At 43.6% G+C, this 22,454-nt stretch overlaps 2 protein-coding genes across 6 annotated transcripts; one reads left to right on the top strand and one right to left on the bottom strand.

Annotated features, from left to right (window-relative positions):
- The first annotated feature begins 180 nt into the window (after positions 1-180).
- On the top strand, positions 181-11,338 carry SPCS1 (signal peptidase complex subunit 1). 2 transcript variants are annotated; one of them, XM_085235874.1, is made up of 4 exons: positions 181-699; positions 772-831; positions 1,150-1,236; positions 11,068-11,338. In XM_085235874.1, the coding sequence occupies exons 1-4, from the start codon at positions 181-183 to the stop codon at positions 11,137-11,139; spliced, it is 738 nt and encodes a 245-aa protein (XP_085092000.1). In that variant the 3' UTR covers positions 11,140-11,338. The 2 variants fall into 2 exon arrangements, with proteins under 2 accessions (XP_085092000.1, XP_019475499.2); XM_019619954.2 differs by lacking the exon at positions 11,068-11,338 and adding an exon at positions 1,694-1,840.
- Positions 5,444-22,354, bottom strand: NEK4 (NIMA related kinase 4). 4 transcript variants are annotated; one of them, XM_085235867.1, is made up of 15 exons: positions 22,058-22,354; positions 17,845-18,111; positions 16,631-16,828; positions 15,679-15,786; positions 14,907-15,061; positions 14,072-14,213; positions 12,693-13,118; positions 11,131-11,274; positions 10,627-10,767; positions 10,184-10,250; positions 9,712-9,818; positions 8,375-8,463; positions 7,537-7,742; positions 6,481-6,614; positions 5,444-5,812 (listed from the first exon to the last, which is right to left on the bottom strand). In XM_085235867.1, exons 1-15 carry the CDS (start codon positions 22,112-22,114, stop codon positions 5,720-5,722), a joined length of 2,334 nt encoding a protein of 777 aa, XP_085091993.1. In that variant the 5' UTR covers positions 22,115-22,354; the 3' UTR covers positions 5,444-5,719. The 4 variants fall into 4 exon arrangements, with proteins under 4 accessions (XP_085091993.1, XP_085091994.1, XP_085091992.1 ...); XM_085235868.1 differs by having other exon boundaries at positions 17,845-18,125; positions 22,022-22,353; XM_085235866.1 differs by having other exon boundaries at positions 22,022-22,353.
- Between the last annotated feature and the right edge of the window lie 100 nt (positions 22,355-22,454).

Genomic DNA, 22,454 nt, shown 5'->3' with positions numbered 1-22,454 from the left:
CGGCCTCAGGGGGAGGCGAGAGCCGCCCGTAGGCTGGCGATCGGCCCCGATCAGCCCCGCGTCCGGACGGGCGCCGCGTCGGACACCTCGCGCCCGCCGCCCGAAGGGTCCTCGCCGCGGGGTCCTGCGGCCAAAACAGCCGTTGCCGTGGAGACGGCGTCCACCGCCGCGCCGGCACCGATGGAGGAGCTGGGCGGCTCCGGAGAGCGGGCTTCAACCGACGGCGGAGACCGGGCCGAGGCCGGGGAGCGGGCCGCAGACGACGGCGGGGACCGGGCCGACAGCGCGGGAAACGCTTCGGAGGCCCGGGGGGATGGCGGCGACCTACGGCAGCGAGAGACGGGGGCGGGGCGCGAGGCGGACACTTCCGGCCGCGCGCGGAGGCGCCTTCCGGTATCGCTGCGCCTGCACGGCAGGGAGGCGGTGTGTGCTGCCATCAGCGGGGAGGAGCCTGGTGTGCGGGGGGAGGGGGAAAGTGAGAGTGAGGAGGAAGAGGAGGAGGAAGAAGAGGAGGAGGAGGAGGAGAACGACGACCACGAAGACGAAGACGAAGAGCGGGAGCAGGAGCGGGAGCAGGAGCAGGCCAAGGCCAGTGAGGAGGACGAAGAGCGGGAGCACAGGGAGCAGACCAGTGAGGAGGACGAGGAGCCGTTCCCTGCCACCATGCTGGACGTGTTCCGCTCCATTCCCACACAGATGGTAAGGGCGGGACGGCCCTGTGGCGGCTGCCCGGCGGGGCGCATCCGCTGACCGAAAGCTTTGTTTCCATAGGACTACAAGGGCCAGAAATTAGCGGAACAGATTTTCCAGGGCATCATTCTCGTCTCTGCCGTAAGTACACGCGGTGATAATGAGGGGCTCCTTCGGTTTGTTCTCTGATTTTAGGATCTTGGTTCTTTTCCACGTTGCTGGGCCTGGGTTGGCATCAACGCTTTAGTTCCGTATTTATTTATTTCTTTAATCTTGAAATTGGTCTTCAGTTTTGCAGACGAGGTTAGAAAGGTGCACCGTCTGCTTTCAAACAAAAAACCCACACCTTTATTTCTTCTTAGCTATTCTCCACACCTCCGGCCAAGCGTGGCTTCAGCAGCCTTTCCGTGTGCTTGAAATCTTATCAAAAACATGTGTGTGTGTGTTTGTTTGTTTTAGGTAATTGGTTTCATCTTCGGATATGTCACTGAGCAGTTTGGATGGACTGTCTACATAGTAATGGCTGGATTTGCATTATCCTGTTTGGTAAGGGGGTCTTCTTGTGCCCAAACCAGAAACTATATCCACTATTTAACCTGAAGCAGCAGTTGAATGACGGGGCTGTGAGCACAGATGTTTCCCATTTAATTCAGGTAACAGTGCACATCTCTGCTTTCTTTGAGCTGTAGAGCACGCAGTCCTGTACTTAAACTTACATTACAACACGTTGTTAAGATTTTACAGAATGCTGCAATTTCATGCTGCTACTAACACTGAATTGATTTTCCATTTCAATTAAATGTTAAAGTTCATCTGATTCTATTGGTGATAGAAACAGCAGTGTGTTTCTCTGGGTACCCAGAGAAACGGCAAGCTGCTGCTAAAAGGAATACGGAGACCCAGATAGAAAGCACAAATGTCCATGCTGCAGTTCAGGTCTCAGAAGCTGTGCACTTCTTTAACACCGTGCTTTGCGTGTTTTATTTTGTTCCTGTTCTCTAAGCTGACACTCCCTCCATGGCCCATGTACCGCCGCAACCCCCTGAAGTGGCTGCCTGTGCAGGAGTCGGGCACAGAGGATAAGAAGCCAGCAGACAGAAAACCAAAAAGGCATTCTAAAAGCTAAATAAAACGGTTCTTTGTTATGATACGTTGTGGCAATTAACTTTCTTAAGCTTTAATATATTTTCCCTGGGAGATGCTTCTTGACTCGGTATTGTAGTTTTTTCTCCTTACTGCTTTGCATGCTGTCATGAGCTCATTAAGAGCTGCACAGAGCACGAAGGCCCTCTACACTTTGGCTGCAGTTTAAGTGAAGTCATAGGGAAAACAGTGTGGGGTGATGAGTTTTCAGGCTGTATGAGTTCACATTCTCCTTGAAGTGTTTTAGCAAAAAGGAACGCTGCCCACAGTCAAATCAAGTGTAGTTTGGCTATTGCCATAACTGAGGAGACAAAATACAACTATGTTTCTTTGAAAGTGTTTCTAACCACATGAAGAACAAGCTGTCAGCAGTGCCAGGTTGAACCAGGTTGTGTAAGACAGTACACAATGCTTGGTTTTGGGAACCTGCTTTGGCAGGGGGGTTGGTCTCGATGATCTCTAGAGGTCCCTTCCAACCCCTACAGTTCTGTGATTCTGTGAAGTCCTAAGGACTTGTAACTGATGTAGGATATGAGATGGCAGTGACGGCTTTGTTAACAGCAGATTCACGTGGATAGAGAAAGTAGCATCCCGTGAGATGTCATACGAAGATACTTTTGTCTCGGAGATCGCTGTAAGATGCAAGGACGGCTGGAGGCATCTCTGCCTACACAGGGCTGTCAGGAACCGGGTGGATGAGGGCAATGTCTCGGCGCCTCTCACCTTCCAGGCTGCGCCAAAATGCAGCAGCTGGGCCTCGTGTGGGAGCCCTGCAAGAATGTTGGATGGGTTTCACTATGATCCACCCAAGAACCGGACTGTATCCTCGATCGCCGAGGTTCGCTGCTTCGGTGACTGATCGCGACATAACGGGGGGTTTCTGTCGGTTCCCCTATGCAGGGAACTGCGAGATAACAGAGCAGGCAGGCAGCTCTCGCGAGAGCGGCTTACGTTGAAGTGGGCGTTGCCAGGGCGCGTTGCCGTACTGCAGGATTAGCGCTTAGCCATGGGCGGCTCGGTGGTCGTTGCTCTGGACGCACCGAGGTGCAGCCATGGGCACCGCACGGCGGAGATGTGCTGCTAAAGAACGTGGAGACTCAGATAGAAATTCAGTTCAGGTCTCGGGCTGCAGAAGATGCCCGGCGTGTCAGTGCTGCTGCAGGGATCCCAGCTGGGGATCTGCTCAGCGCGGCGGGAGAACTGAGGGGGGAAGCGGAAAGGCTGAGGAGCATCCGGGATTGTGGGGATGGGATCGATTGTGGAGACGCGCTCTGCCATCCCTACAGGAGCCGTGCTGGGAGATGCTCCTCCAGCAGTGGGGGATCGCCTGCTGCCTCACAGTCAGGTGGGAAGGGGCGACCTCAGAGACAGCGAGGGCTGCAAACAAGTCCCTGATGGGGGCAGCAAGCCGACTGCCCCTCAGCCTGTCCCACCTCCCCAGGTGCTCTTACAGAACAGCTATGAGGATCTAGAGCTGGAGGGACTGGGGATGTGGCCCTGTGACTAGGGATGATGCCGCCGTGCAGCAGAAGTTGCCTAAGGCTGGTCGGTCTGCTCCCTGTTTTGTTACAGCGTCAGTCAGGAATACAAGAAGGGCTGTTGTCATAGGGGACTCCCTTCTGAGGGGAATCAAGGGCCCGATATGCTGCTTGGATCTGTCCCACAGGGAGGTGTGCTGCCTGCCTGGTGCCTGGGTTAGAGATGTTGCTCAGAACACCACTCTCCTGGTCAAGCCCTCTTATTATCCACTACTGGTTTTCTACGTTGGAAATGAAGAGGTAGGCAAAATAAGTCCTCGGGCAATCAAAAGGGACTTAAGGGCTCTGGGAAGACTCCTGAGGGATTGGGAATGCAAGTTGTGTTCACCTCTGTCCTCTCAGTTGGTGACTGGGGTCCACACAAAAGGAGTAGGGTGGACATGCTGAATGAATGGCTTTGCAAATGGTGTTGTACTCAGGGCTTTGGGTACTGTGGCCTGGGACAGAGCCTTGAGAAAGGGGGAATGCTGACAGCAGATGGGAGCCGACTAGAAGGGCCACAAATATTCTTGGGAACAAAGCGTCTGGGCTGGTTAGCAGGGCTTTAAAACAGATATGATGGGGGTGAGGGGGTTGTATAATCAATGGATATACAGATGGTATATATATATATCCAGGAGCTTGGCTAGTATAATTTATATTGGAGTAATGAGAGAAAGTCACTCACCCCATTATGGGCTCGCAAGATGAACTCCAGTGGAGCAGATCTCCAGAGAGATCCTTCCCCACTGGCAGTCAGCTCTTCAATGGCTCCAGGAGAGGTGCAGCCAGGCTCCACCCCCTCCTGCAGCACAGGTGATTTGCCTTCACCTGTGCTCCCCTGGCTGACTCATTGCTCGCCCCAGGTGATCAATCAGAGGTTCAGGCCGTGATTCAGCAGCCCCATACGGGGGTGTACTAGGTGACAGAGAAGTGTGGGAATGCTGTCACCTTGGGAGGCAGTAAGGGAAAACCCCAGACTTGTCCTGGAAGTACTAGGGAGGGCTCCTCTGAGGAGGAAACAAGGCCAATAACTAAGCTGAAGTGCCTCTGTACCAATAAGCGCAGAATGGGAAATAAAAAGGAGGTAGAAACCGTGGCGCAATTGGGAAAGTATGACCTAACTGCTATCATGGAGACATGGTGAGATGAATCCCATGATTGGAATACCCTGATCGAGAACTACAGGCTTTTCAGAAGGGATAGGCAAAGTAGGAGGGGTGGCAGAGTTGCCCTCTATGTTAGGAAGTGGATAGATTGTGAAGAGCTGTGTCTGAGGAATAGCCATTATCTGGTTGAGAGCTTGTGGAAAAAAATCAAGGACTGGTCCAGCAAAGGGCTGGTAGTGGTCATCAGATGGCCTTAAAGGGTCCCATCCAGGTCTAAGGGTTCTATGATTGTATAATGTTGCTCACACTGCTAGACTTTTCCTTTCCTTTCCACTTGTTACAATAAAATGGTTGGGCAAACATTTGACTCCATTCTGAGTCCTAGTCTCATGAACCATCTCATGTCCGATAATTCACAGAATCCTTAGAGTTGGAAGGGACCTTTAAAGGCCATTTGTTCCAACCTCTCTGCAGTGAAAAGGGACATCCACAGAGAGTCAGGTTGCCCATAGCCTGATACAGCCTGGCCTTAAAAATCAGGGATGGAGCAAGCACCACAGCTCTGGGCACCCTGGTCCAGTGCCTCACCCCCTTGACTGTTCCCCTTCACAGATGGGCCTTCCCCATGCAGGCCTCAGACCTGTTGTAGAGGGGCATCTGGGGAGGTGGAGCAGGCAAGGAGGGCTTTCAGTTGCAGCTTCAAGCAGACTTTTGTCCATCCACACCCTTCCTTTGTGTTCAGACTGCCTTGGGTTTTGTGTTTTTTCCTTTGAAATAAGCTGTCTGTGCATGGGTGAACTGTGTTTTCCCTGCTCTTGTGCCTGTCCCCCACAACACCAGTAATAGCTGCTCCTCCCCAGTAACTCTATACAAATACTTGGTGTAAGGGCTCAGTCTATCACACCTCAGCATGGATTCTGGTACCACCAATAGTACATAAATCACTTTAGCCCCAACCTTTTGCTATGATAAAGTCACACACACTTTGTTTTTTTTGGACACTCCTTTTATACAAAGCTTAGTATGCAGCCCTATAGAAAAAATGAAGTTTAATTAAGAGAATAAAAACTAAACCAAGTTTCTCTTCTGAGAAAGCAATAGGCTGGTCTGCATTTTAACATGAAAAATATACTTTGTAGTAATAATGTTTTTTGCAAGTTTATCCAGCAAAGGAGGTCAGTGAAGAAACACGCTCTTCAAGCTGATCCAATCCAGACAAGATAGAAAGCTTTGTCCTCTTTGCTCAGGAAAAGGTTCTGCTCAGAACTCCACATTTTCTTCAAGGAATTTCAGGTGGCGTGCCTTCACGCTGTAACTCACATACTTGTCTCCCATGTGCTCCCGCAACTGCAGCTGGCAGAAAAAAAACCAACACCAAACTTACTGAAAAAGTAACAGTGACTGAAATATCAGCAAAAGTAATCAGGACATTAACCAAAGCACTCATCTGAAAGCAGCAGGCGAAGTTTTATTACACAGATGGAAGGGGGGAAATGGGAAAAGTCCATTTTACTGTGAAAGCCAGAGATGTTCCAAATCCCACCTGACAGTTTTAAACACAAGTGAAATACTCACTGGCACTACATACTCATGTTTTCTTTGTAGTAAAGTTTTTAATCAGAGGAGTCAAACATTCTGCTCATTCATCTCCCTTAGGAATAGGTATTAAACTGTTTCTCACTTTGAAGTGAGAGCAACATGAAGATAAGAAGTTATAGCTTAAAAGGAAACCATTAATGGAGAAACACCACAGAGTCATTACTTATACCCCTTACATCTTCCTCAAACTCAGGGACCATGGTACAGTTCTAAAGCTCCTCTGGTTCCTGAAGAATGTGCAGCTGGATGCCATTTATATTCAGAACCAATTTTATTAATGTTGAACAGACATTCAGGCCCTTGCCTGCCACTGACCACATCAACACTTTCTGGAACTCAGGTTTGCACTGTCACCTCAATATCTAAAAAGTGGTTTATAAGAAATCAAACAATTCTAAAAATCTGATTTGTAAAGCATTCACCTCTCTCTTCACTTCATCTTCTTCTTCCATAATGCTGTACACCTTCTCAAGAAGTTTCACTCCCAGTCCTCGCACCACATCAGATCTCAGGACTTCAACCATTCTCCTCATCTTTTCAGGACCTGATAGCATGTCTATTAAAAAAAAAAAAAAAAAAAAGGAGAAGATCAGGAGAAGATCATTGCAGTTTTGCAGTTACTTTCAATTTCCATACTACACACCTAGAAGAAGATGGAACCACATGTTACCACAGAATTCCAGTTGTCAGTTTGCATGAAATAACCATTTATCTGAAGGAGATCATCAACAGTGATCTCCTATGAGCAAGAGCCATTCCAATGCTAAATCTTAAGGCACTGTACAGTACAACATCACTGCAGGCAATTCACACAATTAGGCCTCTGTAACTTCATTTCAGGTAGTTCTTCTACAAAATACTATTTTTCATTCTAACAATTCTCTACAACAACAGAAAACCACTCAACTGTTTTAAGAATAATTTATTGCAAATGAGCTTCTATATGAGCCTGTGGATGTCCCTTCCCTGGAGGCATTCAAGGCCAGGCTGGACGTGGCTCTGGGCAGCCTGGGCTGCTGGTTGGTGACCTGCACATAGGAGGGGGTTGGAACTGATGAGCACTGTGGGCCTTTGCAATCCAGGCCATTCTGTGATTCTATGATTCTATATTTGTAAAAACCTCCACCGTGTTTAATGCTGAGTTGTGCTTCCTGTGCAATTCCAGCTTTGTCCACAATTCACAACAAATTATTTCAAAATGCTCAACTCCAATTTTGAACTGTTCATTCTGGAAACTTCTAAATACAAGTCACAGCACAGATCAGCTTTCTTCATTAATAACTGAAGGACTGTCCCCGCTCCCTTCACTGGCATGTACATCACAGCTAGAACAGTTCTGTACCCCAAATTATTTGAAAGCTGTTAATATCTGGAAGAAGCAAGAATGGACTGATTGCTTTCTGTAGCCCACTAGGAGGCTTTCTTTGCTAATTAGCAGCTGACAACCAATCATTTAAGATAGTATCACAGCAACAGACCTGAAGGAATCTCTTCAAATTTGAAGTCCTCTGATTCCTCCGATGATTTTCCATGCAAAATCAAAGTGTCTCGGTATTTTCTATGAAGTTTAAACTCCGGGGCTGGAGTTGAAGTTACAGAGCACTCAGAGTTCTCCTTAGGGTCCATTCTCAGTGTCCAAATCATTAGCTGCACCAGCTCATTCACTTCACTCACACTGCTTTTTCTAGGAGAGGAGAAACATGATGTAATTCAGTTACCATTCGTGATGCAATTTCCCCCTTCCCTTCAGAAGACTTTCAATAAATAGAGTGAGGTCCTACTAAGCATCCCATGTTAAATTTACATCTTGTGGTACAGTTTTACTAGCAGCAGCATCAGTAGTATTTCATCTAATAATGGCACAAAATGGAAAAAATCCTCAGTCCTATCAGCTACTGCTACCTGTGCAGCTACACCTCTAGCAATGCAACAAATAGGATCTCTTGAAGAAGTTGCTAACATTGACAAAATCTGAAATAAATTATTTCAGCCCCCTTCAGAGTTGAAAGAAAACACATGGACACCTCTGCACTCATGCTTTTAAAGCATCCAGGGCAGTCTTTTTTCTCTGATGCTGCAACACTGGTTTACTGGGGAGCTTCGTTTGCCAAAATATAGCTGCACAATCACATGTCCTAAGAAGTACAGCACAAAAACTTTATAATCAGACAGGGACAACAATTAAATGTTCTCTATGTATCATGAGATTCTTCAATCACTATGTAAAGGGAAGCTGGGAAAGCAATGCCTCTAATTTTTTTCCCCACTCCAAGTCAGGGTTTAATACTCTCACATATTATGACACAAAATACTTACTTTTCCTTGGAATCTCCATCAGATTTATCTGTAGAGCTTGTGGAAGAGCTTAGCTCATCATCAGACAGGCAGTGGGTTTCTCTGCTTTTCTACATGAAGAGGAAACAATAGAGGAAAATCCTGATTTTCAGAATTAATTTATCACTATGGCACTAACCGGTTTTTCTACACAAAAAAGAGCCCCATTCAACTAGAATAGTTGAATGATATATTCAAAAAATTTAAGCTTCATTTTTAAGCAAGCTAATACACAGGACATCACAACATGCTTAATGCTTGTCTGACTAGCATGACATCATCACTGTTTTAACACTACAAATGCTTTACCTCATTTAAGAACCATTACATCATGCACGATTTCCAGCTAGCTATACTATACATTAGCATCCTTAGCTCATCTACTGACCTTTAACATACACATCTTCAAATCATATTAATTTCCTTTACTAGTTAAGTTTTCAGCATCCATTAAAATACACAAGGAGACTGTGCCCACGTGTCTCTAGGTCTTGTGCTCAGTGCACAGCACAGCACACACCACCAGCAGCACACGCAGACACAACAAGCATTACTAAATTCATGTCGCCTCTGTTTGTGAATGCAAATTCAGTTTTTGCACTTAAATAACAGCTACAAGCATACACAAGCAGGTAAACCATGCAAAATACCTTCCTTGCAAGTGCAGGCCTGAGGAAAACAAAGCCTATGCTTTGAATTTTTCAAGTTTCCTCCTTTGTTTTCCTGATATTAATAATGTCCCGTGGTTTTGCAGAAGATTTTGCCCAATGTATGTTCATGACCTTAGCCTTTTTTTTTTTTAAATTAGACAACTAAAAGAATATCACCAAAAGTGTTTAGTTTTCTTCTGGAAGCTATTTCTTATTGTGAGCACATAAAGATACTCAAACACAGTATTCTACTAACAAAGCACAGTGAGATGTACAAGGCTAGAGGTAATGTGTTAAGACTGAACTCCAGCAGGCGATTCATCCAGAACCAAAACACAGGTCATGATACATATTTTCTTACCAACAAGCCAAAAAACCCACTCAGCAATGAAATCACACGTCAGTGCTGCCTGGGATATCTCTTAGGCTTTACCTCTGACAGGTGGTATGAAAACGTGTAGAAATTTTAAGCTGATCTAGCCAAACAAATAGGGAGATCACAGACCTGTGCTTCCCCTCAGGACTTACAAAACAATATATGCAGATAACTGAGCTTTCTCACCGAGTTTCTTCCACATACAGGTTTGTTTGTTTTTTTTTTAAATGTCGCTATATTCCCAAATTGTGCCTCCACTGAAATATTTCAAAAGCATGACGACCTCAGTTTACCTGAGAAGTACTGGGATCTGATGAAGACTGAGCAACTTTAACACGATTTTCCACATGTGATTTTCCTTCAACTACTGCACTACTTCCTGTTCGTCTTGCTGGAATCACTGGAAGGATGACATTTTGGCAATATTTATAACTCAGGTGCACGTATTTTGAATTAATTTCATGCTCATGCAAGAAAAGGTTTGGCAGAGGATAGGCAGGTAGACATTCAAACAAAAACCACTGAAGCTTCTATCTGAAAAGTGTAAATTCTGAGCCTCACACACACTTCAAACACAAGCTGTCACTCCTGAGTGCAACTGAACACAGTCAAGAATTAGAAGAATACAGAAATGGTTGTCAGAACTACAGCTTTAGTGCATCTTTCTCAAGATGCTAGTGAAGAACAGACAGCAAGTTGAATTTATTCTAGAAGTCCATTTATAGAATGCTCATAAAGTCATTTATAGAATGCAAACATAATTACCAGAAGGAAACATCTCTTCCCGAGACTGCTTCAGCCGTCTTCGCTCTCTCGCTGACAAAGGCCTCTCCTTTAAGATAAATTAGTATGATATTAATTAGCAATTGTCACAATGACCTTCACTATCTACAAAACAAAAAATGTTCTTTCATATGACACAGAAGAGAAAGCTGCTTTCTAATTCTAATTCTAAACCTAACAAATGCTGTATTATTTATCACAAAACAGTTTTGGTAACCAAGACTAACACACACTTTGAAAAAGAAGCCTGTGGCTTCACTGGCTCAGCACAGAAGCATCTTTTCCAACACTGGCCAGATGGCTGACTGAACTTCCAGACAGGAAGCTACTCTACATTTCTGTACTCTCTGTACATGTGCTCCAGGAACAGCCTGCTCAGAAGCAATGAGAGACAAAAGCAGAGTGACACCGTGTTTGGAACTAACCTTTGCAATGGCATCTTGACTGGTTCTGGTGCTACTGGCAGGTGCAGAGATTTTGGCAATATGCTCCTCTGCACAGCTTTGTGCTGTCTTCACATTCACATCAGCAGGAAAAGGTAAAGGCCGAGGAGAAACTGCTCTGAACTTGAAAGAGAAATGAGTAAGAAACTACGTATTTATATAAAAGCTCTCTGTAATGCAGAAGACCCTCTTGCATGGTAAAGCTGGATGAGAAAGGTTTTGCATTCTACTGATGTCTCCCGCTCTGCACTCCTGCTTGCATCCACTTCCTCTCTCTCCCTCCCTAAACCTCATCCCCCTCCTTCCAGACTACTTTTCACCCAATGATTTTGCTGATCCCAGCCTCAAATACCAAAACTGAGGAGAACAGCAATAAGGTACAATTCCAAAAACCAGTCATCCTGTTTCCCCTTCCTTACACAGGTGGTGTCTTTCCCCCAAGAAGGCACTCAGCTCATTGTGGAAGCAGTGAAAGGAGCCCTGTACCTTCTCTGAACAGACTTCAGCCAGCTCTCTTTTCTTCTGCCATTGCTGCCGTGAGACAGAGGGCTCATGAGTAGAACCAGGAGGCTGTAATTGAGAGGTAATTTTTTCCTGAGCATCTCCTGAAGCTCCGTGATAGACAACATCCTAATAAAGAAAAGTACTTTTTCAGTTTGTAGGCACTTAAAAAATAAAAAATCAGCACAGGCTACTTGACTGCTTGGCCTACATCCAACGTAACATCTGACAGTTGCAAACACAATAAGCTGGTGACAGTCAGAAAACACTTTCTGCTGCACCACCGTATCTAAAGATTGAAGCATTCAAAAGACACTTGAATTACAACAGGAACAAATGGTCCCAGTTTTTCAGTAGAATCCAAACTCTGCAATAAATGATTTCTCATTTAAAAAGTGCATGAAAATCCTCCTGTAGAAAAAAAGTAATTAAAAGGCAACCAGCACCTGAAGCAAAATGGCTTCAAGCAATTGTGCAGAAGTGAGAGCTGTACAGCCAAGGAGCAGACATGAGACTGTTAAATCCAAAGCACCAATGTGAGAGGAAGAGCCATGTTTATATTTGACATTTAGAGATTCAGGAGGATTAAATAAGAATAGTATTTTTGCAGTTGCCATAGCAAACCTGTTTAACACTGGGAAATGCACACGGGGAAAAGACTTAGGCAGTATGTGTGTCAGTTACTATCTGAATGACAGCACTACACAAGCCTAGGGAGAAGCTGACATTTCATTAGACATACTGATTTTCCAGATCACCAACACCAACAGTGAAAGAATAAATGAAATTAAGGACAGCAAGAGACAATCTGCTCTCAATAGAAAGGAAAGCAAGAAAGCTAAATGCTTCACACTTCCACATCATTGTTCAATTCTCCCTTCTTTTATGCCTCTTTCCACCACTTCATCACCTGTCTGCCTTAAATCACTCCTACTCCTCATCCTCACTTTTTTTTGTTTTGAAACTTCAACATTCCATTAAGTATCTGACTATAAAGAAGCAAAAAGGAGACAGGGAGAGTGCATGTGGTATATAAATCAGGAATCAATCCCAAGCACTGTTTAATCTATCCTCTATTCTCTGACAAATTTAGTACCCTAGCCCCAAGTCTACCATTTATCTATTCAAGTCATTTAGTTGAGTGTACTAAATAGTCAAGAATGGAAGAGAAAAGTCTCTCCAAGACCCACTTGATTGGCTGTCTACTCCATTGCTACTGGTCACCTACCCAAACCAGGACCAACCCAAGAAATTAGCCAGGCCTGTTCAGAACAAAGAAGTCCTAAAACTATTCTTGCCATCTCTCTTCTTGGCTCGAAGATTCTAGTTCCCTTCAGAAGCAGTATTACCACCAGCTGAAACTCCCCCACCACAAAGCATTTGCAAATCTGAAGCCAAGGCTCCCAGCTATTTAGAGCACACCAACAATGCCATCAGCAGAATCCTGCTTGGGTAGCAAACCCAGTACGAGCAGCAGCTCTCTGAGTTTTAAGAGGTGTCTATTAGTTACATCTATTTCAAAGTCTATGTAAGCATAAATGCATTACCACGTCAGTTTGCTTTTGGTCTTTCAATGCAGGCTGCAGGAGTTTCAAAGTGTCATCATCATCTTCCACAGCATCAACAGATGAGTGCTTAGAGTCAACACTTCCCCCTTTAGAAGCTTGCTTTGTCTTTTTCTGTAGTCCATCAGTTTTCATTGGAGGATTACTGGATATTATTTCAGAATTCCCTGAAGCATTCACATACTTTGCTTTATTGCTCTCTGGAATATGCTCACTGCTATTCTTTTCACTTCCAAAGTTTTTCTTTTCATATGGTAAGATATCAATATTCACTCCACTAATCGTAGCCAAGGAGCCTCCCAAGTTGTCCAAATCATTACTGCATGGTTTTGCACTCAGCTCAACAGCTGGTTTCTCTGATGGACAAAACTTGCTGGCTTTATATTTGATGGCACAGTCTTCTTCATTCTAGAATAAAAACAAAACAAGAGAGTTGCTTCTTGGTGTTACACACTTATGAAAGAATACTCCAAGCACCTGAGGAACACTGTTAACATACCAGAGTTCATAAAGCGTAATGAAATTTTGATAGCAGATGAAGAGCTTCAAAAATGCAACACCCCACTTTTTAAAAGAGATGCAGACTGTATGTGCAGATTAATATTTCAGGCAGGGATGTAAACATATACCGCTCACCCACTTTCACTGGTACCATGAAAGAAAAGTTGTAAACCCTTGGTCTTCCATGAGGGAGAAGCCAATGAGTGCCAGCAATTCTCCAAGAGCTACTCCACCACATACATTTAGCATTTCAGCTCTGAAAGCTCAAACCCACGATAGCAGACTAATTTCAGAACACAAACAAACAAAAAAACCAACCAACCACATAACCACATACAAGATTAATCACTTTATATGACTCATTTTAACCACTGGAAACAACTAGAACAGTAAACAGTTTCTGTAGTATAACAATAATTAATTTTTCCAATCAGAATTGTATCACTGAAAATGGTTATCACTTGTCATCAAATATTTGAAAAATGTTTTACCTCAAATACTCCATGAGAAGTGTAGAAATACTTGTATATAACCATGCTTCACACAAAAGGTAAGTTTGCAGATTCAATTGCACATTTACATAGAAGTGGTTCATACAGAGCCCACAGGTAGAAAATCAGATGTTATTTAGTTACCATCTTATAGTTAAGGCACTACAATCAGTTTTACTGACCCACAGCTTTTTGATTACTCCTGTTATTAACCTAAGCACCACCCCTTCATTAAGGTAAGTTTTACACACCATGAGGAATCTATGTTCTCACAATGCTCAAGGCATTTCATCTAAAATACAGTATTTTTCCTGGGAAAAAAGCAAGTTGATTTTCAGTGCGCAGGAGAGGAAGGAGGACGTATCTTACAGCTCTGCATTTCCTCCCTCGCTCAGAGGAACTGTTTGGGGGTACAGTGTTCTTGTTATGAGATTCATTCTTCACTGGGACCACAGAAGAAGAATCTTTAAGTTTAGGATCTGCCATTTTCTTATGACTTTTGGCTGCTTTCCTGTTAGAAAAAAAAAAAAAAAAAGAAAGAAAGTTGCTCATTCATTGGTTACAAGACCTTAAGATACTTCTTTAGCTTCTATGAATTTACAAAAACAATCCCGTACACAGATAACAGAGAACACACAATAGTGGGCTTCTTCAACAGGCTGTACATAACATCCCCATTTTTCTCTCTATAAAAGGAGCTTAAAAACACCATTTAGACTCCAGCAGCAAAGTATGTTTGTTTGCACAGCACCAAAACCACTCTTATCTGGCAGCAGTAAAATAACTGACCAAACTTAAGGAAGAAAAACAATGGTATCAATGAATACCAAAAGGAAATTGCAAATACAGTTCCCAGCTGGTAAATGGCCTCAATGAACCATTTATCATAATGTGCATCACCCAGTGTTTCCTTGAAAATATTGGAGTTTCTCATTTCTTTACTCTGACTAAGCTGATCAGTTCTGACTTGCATAATTTAATTTGCCTTTGCAAAAAACAAAAACAAGCAAACCCAACTGGTTTTCATTCTAGCTCTCCTATTTCTCAAAGACTCTAAGGCAACTAATATGTTTGCAGGTTTTACAACGGCACACAGCAGAACTAATGTTATCCTGCTATAAAAACAAAATAGGAAAAGCTATAAAGCAAAGATGGAAGTAACATGAAAGTTTTGCATACAATCACTCAAGTGAAAATATCTTACATCTTTGTGGCTTCCAAAAACAACGAAATTTGGTGCTTGATATATGGCTGTCTCAGTATGCTTTTCACAGTAGGCCTCTGCTCAGGTTTTTTACTGAGCATGGTTTGTATTATTTCTACCAGCTGTGGGCTGTAATCCTTCGGCATGGGTGGCAGCTGGAACAGGAGTGGAAGTCTGAGATTATTTAACACTGCAACAAAGCGTTCTGCAAAATCATTTACACATAACAGCCAAATTCAAGCTAAGTACTCTGTATAAAGAATAGTCCAACTATTCACACGATACATTTCCCCAGTGCTTAACTGTGTTCTGCCTGTCAATTTTTGTTATTGGTTTTAATTAATATTGAAGTTGAAATTCTGTGAATAGGTGTAAGATTTATATATAATTAATCTGTTTTAACTTCATCATACAGCAATGCAAATAAGACACTGAAGTTAGAACAGGAAAAAGACTAACAGTGATGGAATTCTTTGCACAATGTGTAAGTCTGAAGAAAATGAAAAAAAGCTACTTATCTCGAAACCTTGAAAATTAATCTACACAGCATTGTACAGAAAGGTAATAAGAAATCCCAAGCAGTATTTAAAAACAAACTTCCTGGGTGTGCTGTTCTATCATAGATCACCAGGAAATACCAACCTTACAAGCAGACACGGCGATGCATGTGACATGCCAAATACCTACAAACCCCTGCATAGCTTCTGACTGAAAATGGTGACCTCAAGTTATCAAAAAACCCAAGAACTAATAAAAATCTCAGTGTCTTTACCTTTCCTTCAATAATTCGATAAACCAAAGAGTTCATGTCTTTAGCATTAAATGCATGTTTCAGAGTGGCCATTTCATAAACGCAGCAGCCTAAAGCCCAAACATCAGACTGAAAAAAGGGAAAGAGAAAGTTTGAAGAGCTTTGCATTAAAGGCAGAAATTTTATCTCCAGGCTTAGTTCTATGCTTTCCAAGAGGCTTTTAATCACAATAAATCATTTAAGATCAAAATGCACCACAAACTTTTGGCCTCAGTCTCACTCTTAAAGTTGATTGACTATTTCCTTCCAACTTTAACCAGGTGGAGTCTGAAAATAACTGTAAAAGTTGCAGTTTGTAGTTGTATATATATATATTTACATAGTTGTGTATATATATATATATATATATATTTTTTTTTTCTAAATTTAATTACAATGTTGGTTCTAACCAGAGAAAGAAAATATTTTTATTTTTCATAAGAACAGTTTCCCTTAGTTGTTGCTCACCCAACAATGACACCCAAACTGATGCTCCCCATGGTTTTCAACATGTGGAACATAAGAGCACTTACTTTAAGTTAAATTCAGAAACACTGCACATTTCTCTTTTTTTTTTTTTTTTTTTTGTTAATGTTACAGTTTAGTATAAAGCATCATGTCTCATACATAATACTTTTAGAAAACCCAATTACATAACACAGACTAAAATCTCTGTTTATTTTGGCATGCTACAATAGGTACAGGTAGCCTGACAAACACCTGATTTGTGATAACTTATCACATGCTGTTAATTCTCATCCACTGCAGCAAACAGTTCCATAAAGGTGCTGGCCAACATCTCATTTTTCCTTTTATCTTTTGTGACATTAAAAAGTAATTAATTAAAAATAGCGCATAAGATTCTAATGTTCTCAGGCAAACAAAACCAGTTGCTTAGCAAAGCAGAAATGACATTTGCATCAACTTACTGTACCTTGTAGTTGTAGGGTTTGTTAGAGAAGAGCTCAGGGCTCATGTAGTATGGTGTGCCTATCAGAGTTCTGGCCATGTCACACTGGTTTTCCAACACTCTGGCTATTCCCAGGTCACCCACTTTGATTATATTTGTTCTTGTCAGAAACACATTTTGAGTTTTAAGATCTCTGTGAAGAATGTGTTTTTCGTGTAAATACTGGGAGGGGAAGAAAAAAAACCACATAGACTGAGTTAAGTAACACAACTGGTTCTCCATGAGAAGCAAAATCATGCAACACAGCTCAAAAGAGGGAAAAGCAAACACAGCAAAGACACAGATATCACTATCTTATAAAAATGACTTATCACTACTGAAGACAGCATTAGTGCATTAATAATATAGGTACAGCCCCAAAACTTGGTACTGCTTTATTGAAATCCCCCCCGTGGCTTTAACAAGCCAGCAGAAAAGAAGAAATAAAAATGTAGGAGTGTGCTCAGAATAACTCACTTCTGATGGCTCCATTTCCTGGCAGCCAGATCTTAGTCTTTAGTTAAAACTTTTGGTGGAAAATGCAATGAGCTTTGTCTAAAGAACGGGAAAAAGAGGAGGCTTCCAACTAGCAAGAGCAGACAAGGCTGTGCATGCACACGTACTCGTGTACATCTAGCCACAGGAGCCAACTTTTAAGGAGCGGGACAGAAAATTCTTATTTCTCAGTGTTAATATTTCTATCTTGTCTTTATTACCACAGTAACAGCTTTTAAAGTTTGATAATCTCCAATGACAATGGAGTCAGATTATATTTAAGAAAATGATGAATCAGCAGTTTAAACTTACCATTTAAAGAAACAGCAAACCACAGAAAACAAGATGCTTCTGAAAGAAGCCTTTTCTTCTAAAGAAAACAGAACAACAGCTACACTCTTTAAGTCTGATCCAAAAAGTCAAACCACAGAAGCATTTCAGACTACAAACACCTTGGAAGTTACCACTGTCTACTGTGACAGAGATGTAGATACACCAAGTGCTGGCAAAATCCTCTCTGAAATAGTGAGTTTGACTGCAGTGACCTGCAGACAGGCCACGAATGGAACTGATAACCATTGTACTCAGCTGTCAACCCAGCCAAACCGGATTTCAAAATCTGTAGCCTAACTATGGAATTCTAGAGGCAGAAAGAAACAAATTAAATTTCTATTTTAAAATGACAAAGTCACATTTTATTTTACCTGCAATGCCATGGCAATCTGGACAAACCATTCTACCACCTGATTTTCTGGCAGAAGTTTGCCCTTCTGCTCTTTGAGTCTGTGATACAGGTCTCCTCCTTCGCAGAAGCCCATAACGATGTACAGCAGCCCATCCTCGCCCTGCCAGGATTCCCGGTATGCCACTATGTTGGGGTGTTTCAGCTGGGATAGCAGCTGTGCCTCCTGCTCCGCTGCCTTCCTCTCGCGGCTGGAAGCATGCTTAAGGTTTAACTTTTTGATGACGTACTGTAAAAGAAATTCTAAGGTATATCATCAGAGAAGAAAGTTACTACATAGAAGCTCTAGGAAATGACTCAAATCTAAAGGAAATACAGTAACGGAAATCTCCATACATTATTCTATATGGAAATGGCAATTTCTTAGCAGTTATATGCTACGTAGACAATTATGCTGGCGAGGGGAGGGGAGGCAACAGGTGTAGCTGTTATTAGTCTACCTGAATGACACTGCACAGGAATTCTGGGGCACTTCGCTTTTTTTGACTATGTTCATTTTTATTATCTTTTTCTTTTCATTTAGAAACACGTTTGTCATTAATCTCTTAAGCCAGAATTGTCTTACAGTGCATCACAGTTCCTTCTGAAGGGGTCATTTTGATAGTAATATTTCTACAATAAATAAAAAATATAACACTAAGGAAAGCATGCAGTTGTATCAGAAAAACGACAATGAATGTTTAGAATAAAATTCACCTGGATATAGATCATACTTTCAAAATAAAATTTAAAAGAAGTTGATAAAAATCTCTATTTCAAAGCTTGGATTCCACATTTTCATATCCACAAAAAGTATCTAAAAGAGCAGAGCTTCTGAATGCACAAAATAACGCAGCTAAGCTCTTTAGGTCAGTTTATCCTTTCCTTCAAAGCAAAACAAACAGCCCTCACAAGAAAGCACCAAACAAAAAACTAGCACCTGGCAGCAGAGCCATAAGACAGAACTGAGTTAGGACTGTTCTGTACAAAAAGCCCACAAAGCAGTTAACCATGGAAGAAAACAGGCTTCCACTGGGAAAGAAATGGTGCAAGCAGAGAAGCAGTTGGAGGGCTGCCAAAAGTATTTTCTCCAAAAGCTGAAAGCAGATGTCATTTACACTCCTTCAAAAACATCTTCAACTTTGCCCTAAAACGTTTCTGCTGCAGTTACGAGGTTCTGTGCATGCAAGTTTAAACCTATGCAAGAAGAAATGGATCAGAGTGAAGCAGAGCCTCCTGGTCACACTGAAAGCCAAAAGGTCTCCGGCCCATGTTTTAAACCTGTTTTACTGCCTGTATAAATTTAATTTTTTTTAAAGCTACACTTGAAAGCTGTTAACTCTCCCTCATATATACCACAACAAACATTTCCTGAAGAATTTCAGGTTTTAGGAAAAATATCACTGAAGCCAAACGAGACAAGAAAGGATGGAGCACATATATATGGAGCATATATAGAGCATGTGCTCAACAAACAGAGCGGCAACATTTAGGGTCAGTCCCTCACTGATGTATATTTTGAGGCAATCACTTCCAAGGAAGCAGCTTTCCATGGAAGAGCCATGTCATGGCACACATCTGACTCCACTCTTATCTGAGAGTTTTTCATTCAAAACCATTAAAACAATCCTTACTCAGTTTCACTGTCCTTGGCTAATGGCTTGGTTATCTAATTCCCAGGCTGGCCCTATTAATTTAATTCAGCACATTTAATTAGTGTTGAGGAAAACTGCCCCTGATATACCACAGGAATCAGTGATGCAGAAAGCAGCAGTACCTCACGACTCTGAGCATGGTTTTGTTTCAAAAGTCTGCTGGATATTAGAAAAGCTCCTCAGTTTTAATAACCAGTGACACAGAGCTCCCATGGGAAACACAACAGAACTGTGTGCAGCATCATCTGCATTTAAAATAAAAGAGAAATAATGTAGCTACTGTGTTCTATATGCCTAATCAACTACAGTCACAGAATCCTTTTAGTTGGAAGGGATCATTACAGGCCATGTGATCCAACTGCCCTGCAGTGAACAGCAACACCTATAGCTTCACCTGTCCTGGTCTTGATTGTCTCCAGGGACGGGGTACCACCACCTCTATGGGCAACCTGTGCCTCACTACCCCTACTGCAAAAAGGTTTTCTTTCTACTCAATCTAAATCTCCCCCTCTTTCAGTTTGAAACCTTTTCTCCCTGTTCTGTCACAACAGACCCTGCTAAAGAGGCTGTCCTTTCTTACAGCCCCTTCAGATACTGACAAGCTGCTCTCAGCTCTCCTCCATGCTGCACAGCCCCAGCTCTCAGCCGTCCTTGCAGGGAGGTGTTCCATGCCTTGGATCATTTTTGTGGCCCTCCTCTGGACATGCTACAACAGATCCACGACTTCTCCCGCACTGAGAACTCCCACATCCCCACTTTCCAACCCATTCCCTCAAGGGCTGTGTAAAGAGTAGCTGCCAGTGACTGATGCAAAAAAGCACCAGCCTGCCTGTACTACTCACTAGTGGAGGTATGCCTTCTTGGACTAACCTTTTCTATTGAGATACAAGCTTTTCTTGCTCTCCTTGGCACTCCTTACCAAAACCAGTTCCAGTTGAACCTTGTCTTCTTCACTACGTCCCTGCACAGCCTAGCAGCATCCCTATACTCCCACAGTACCTATCCCTGTTTCTACTGCCTGTGCATTTTCTTCTTGCTCTCTGGTTTGTCCAGCAGATCCTGGTTCTGCCATGCCAGTCTCTTGCCTTCCTTTCCCGATGGCCTACACCTGGGGATGGAGAGTTTGTGTCACTACAGCCCAGGCAGCCTCCAATCAATTTACTCACATTGGTGAGCAACAGATTCTGTACTGTATCCTCCCTGGTAGGGCCATCTACTATTTGACTCAGGAAGTTGTCCTCAGTGCATTCCAGGAGCCTCCTGGATTGCCTACAGCTTGCCATGCTACTTTTCCAGCAAATATCATGGTGGCTTAAGTCTTCCAGCAGGATGAGAGCTTGTGAACACAATGTCTCTTGTAGCTGGAGGAAGAAGGCTTCATCAATAAGGTCCGTTCCATCAGGCCCCAACCACAAGGCTCCCTTTTCTGTCTCAGTTTCTAACTCTAACCCATAGGCTTTCAGCTTGCTCATGGCCATTCTTCATGGTCAGCTCTTTACACTCTGTTCTTTTATAGACATACAGGGCAATGCTTCCTCTCCCCCTTTCTCACCTGTAGCTTCTAAACTGCTTGTAGCTGTCAACAGCCACACTCCAGTCGTGGGAATCATCCCACCAGGTTTCAATGACTACATCATGGCTTTCTAGTAGCACGGTGGCTTCCAGCTTCTCCAGTTTGTTTCCCAAGCTGACTGTATTGGTGTAGAGGCACTTCAGCTGGGCAGCCAGCCTTGTTGTCTTTCCTCGAGGATAACTCATATTTCCTTTGAAGTATTTCCCAAGTTGCCCTCTTCAATTGCCTCAGTGGTATTTGGGCATGGAAACCAACAGCTTATAGTTTTATTTCAATATTAGTCAGTATGACCAGAATGCAAAGAAGAGACATATAGCCTAACTTGAAAGTCAGCACTGCTTATATATGGTGTAGTGAACATGCTACTGTGGAAAGATTCCCATGAAGTTTACCGTAATGCTCTTCTGCTCTCTGTTGTGCAAATTAGATTTTTTCCATTTTAAATACTTGAGCCACATGACCCCCATAAAAAAAAAAAACAAACATTACTCTGGCAGCAAATATACTTTTTAGAAAGTTTCTTCTGCAGAATACATAGCAATCACCAAAAGCCACAACCAAAAATCTTGCTCATCCTGTTAGAGAAAAAATGAATGCTTATAAAAGTTGGCAAGAGATAAGACGCAGGCCAATACCTCAAATATTTAAGTTAAAACAGAAACGATAAGGAAGCAAGATCCTTGCCAATGCTAACGATCTGCACGGAAAGCGGTGACATCCAGGGACCTGCGTAGGACAGAAAGTCCCCTCCCGGTGCTGTTTACTTTTAGGACGGCGAGGTTAGCAGAACACTGGACTGCACACCGTGGTTAACGGGCCCGCAGGCACTCGTGCTGCCATCGCAGCCACGCAGGCCTTCGCCTCCGGGCCCCCGCAGCCAGGCCCCGGCCGACCTGCTCCCCTCACCCCGGGCCGCCCCAGCCCCTGGCTACCTGCTTGCTGTCCTGCCGGTGCCGCACCAGGCTCACCTCCCCGTAGCTGCCCTTGCCCACGGCCCGCAGGAAGCAGTAGGCGGCTAGGGGCATCCTCTCGCCGCCAGCCCCACGGCGGGCTCCCTCAGCGCCCGGCGGCGCCTGCCGCCACCCGGGGCCGTCCGCCCGGCAGCGCGGCGGCCGCTGCCATAGAGATGCCGTCGGCTCTCCGCGGCCACAGAGAGCGCGGCGCGCAGAGCGGCCCGCCGTGCGTCTCTATGGTACGAGCCCTGCGCCGCCATCTTGGAAGCGGGCGAAGCGGCCATGTTAGGAGCGGGCAGGGCGCCTGAGGGAGGTGCGAAGCCGAGTGCCTCCGCCATCACGAGAAACAAAGCCGTCCCCTCAAAAACAGCGGCTGATGATCCCGGCGGTGCTGCCTGTGTGGTGTGAAGGG

Source organism: Meleagris gallopavo, chromosome 14 (genome assembly GCF_905368555.1).
Source record: "Meleagris gallopavo chromosome 14, MGAL_WU_HG_1.1, whole genome shotgun sequence".
Taxonomy (NCBI): domain Eukaryota; kingdom Metazoa; phylum Chordata; class Aves; order Galliformes; family Phasianidae; genus Meleagris; species Meleagris gallopavo.
Note: the sequence above shows the minus strand (reverse complement) of the source record. Positions and strands in the feature narration are given on the sequence as shown.

Coding starts and splice junctions, on each gene's coding strand:
- SPCS1 (XM_019619954.2), top strand. CDS start 181: ATGGAGGAGCTGGGCGGCTCCGGAGAGCGGGCTTCAACCGACGGCGGA. Junction 700..771: donor GCTCCATTCCCACACAGATG/GTAAGGGCGGGA, acceptor TTGTTTCCATAG/GACTACAAGGGCCAGAAATT. Junction 832..1,149: donor GCATCATTCTCGTCTCTGCC/GTAAGTACACGC, acceptor TGTTTGTTTTAG/GTAATTGGTTTCATCTTCGG.
- NEK4 (XM_085235866.1), bottom strand. CDS start 22,114: ATGCCCCTAGCCGCCTACTGCTTCCTGCGGGCCGTGGGCAAGGGCAGC. Junction 11,275..12,692: donor ACCAAAAGCAAACTGACGTG/GTAATGCATTTA, acceptor TTTCTTTATTAG/GATGTTGTCTATCACGGAGC. Junction 8,464..9,711: donor CAGATCCCAGTACTTCTCAG/GTAAACTGAGGT, acceptor CTCTTCATGTAG/AAAAGCAGAGAAACCCACTG.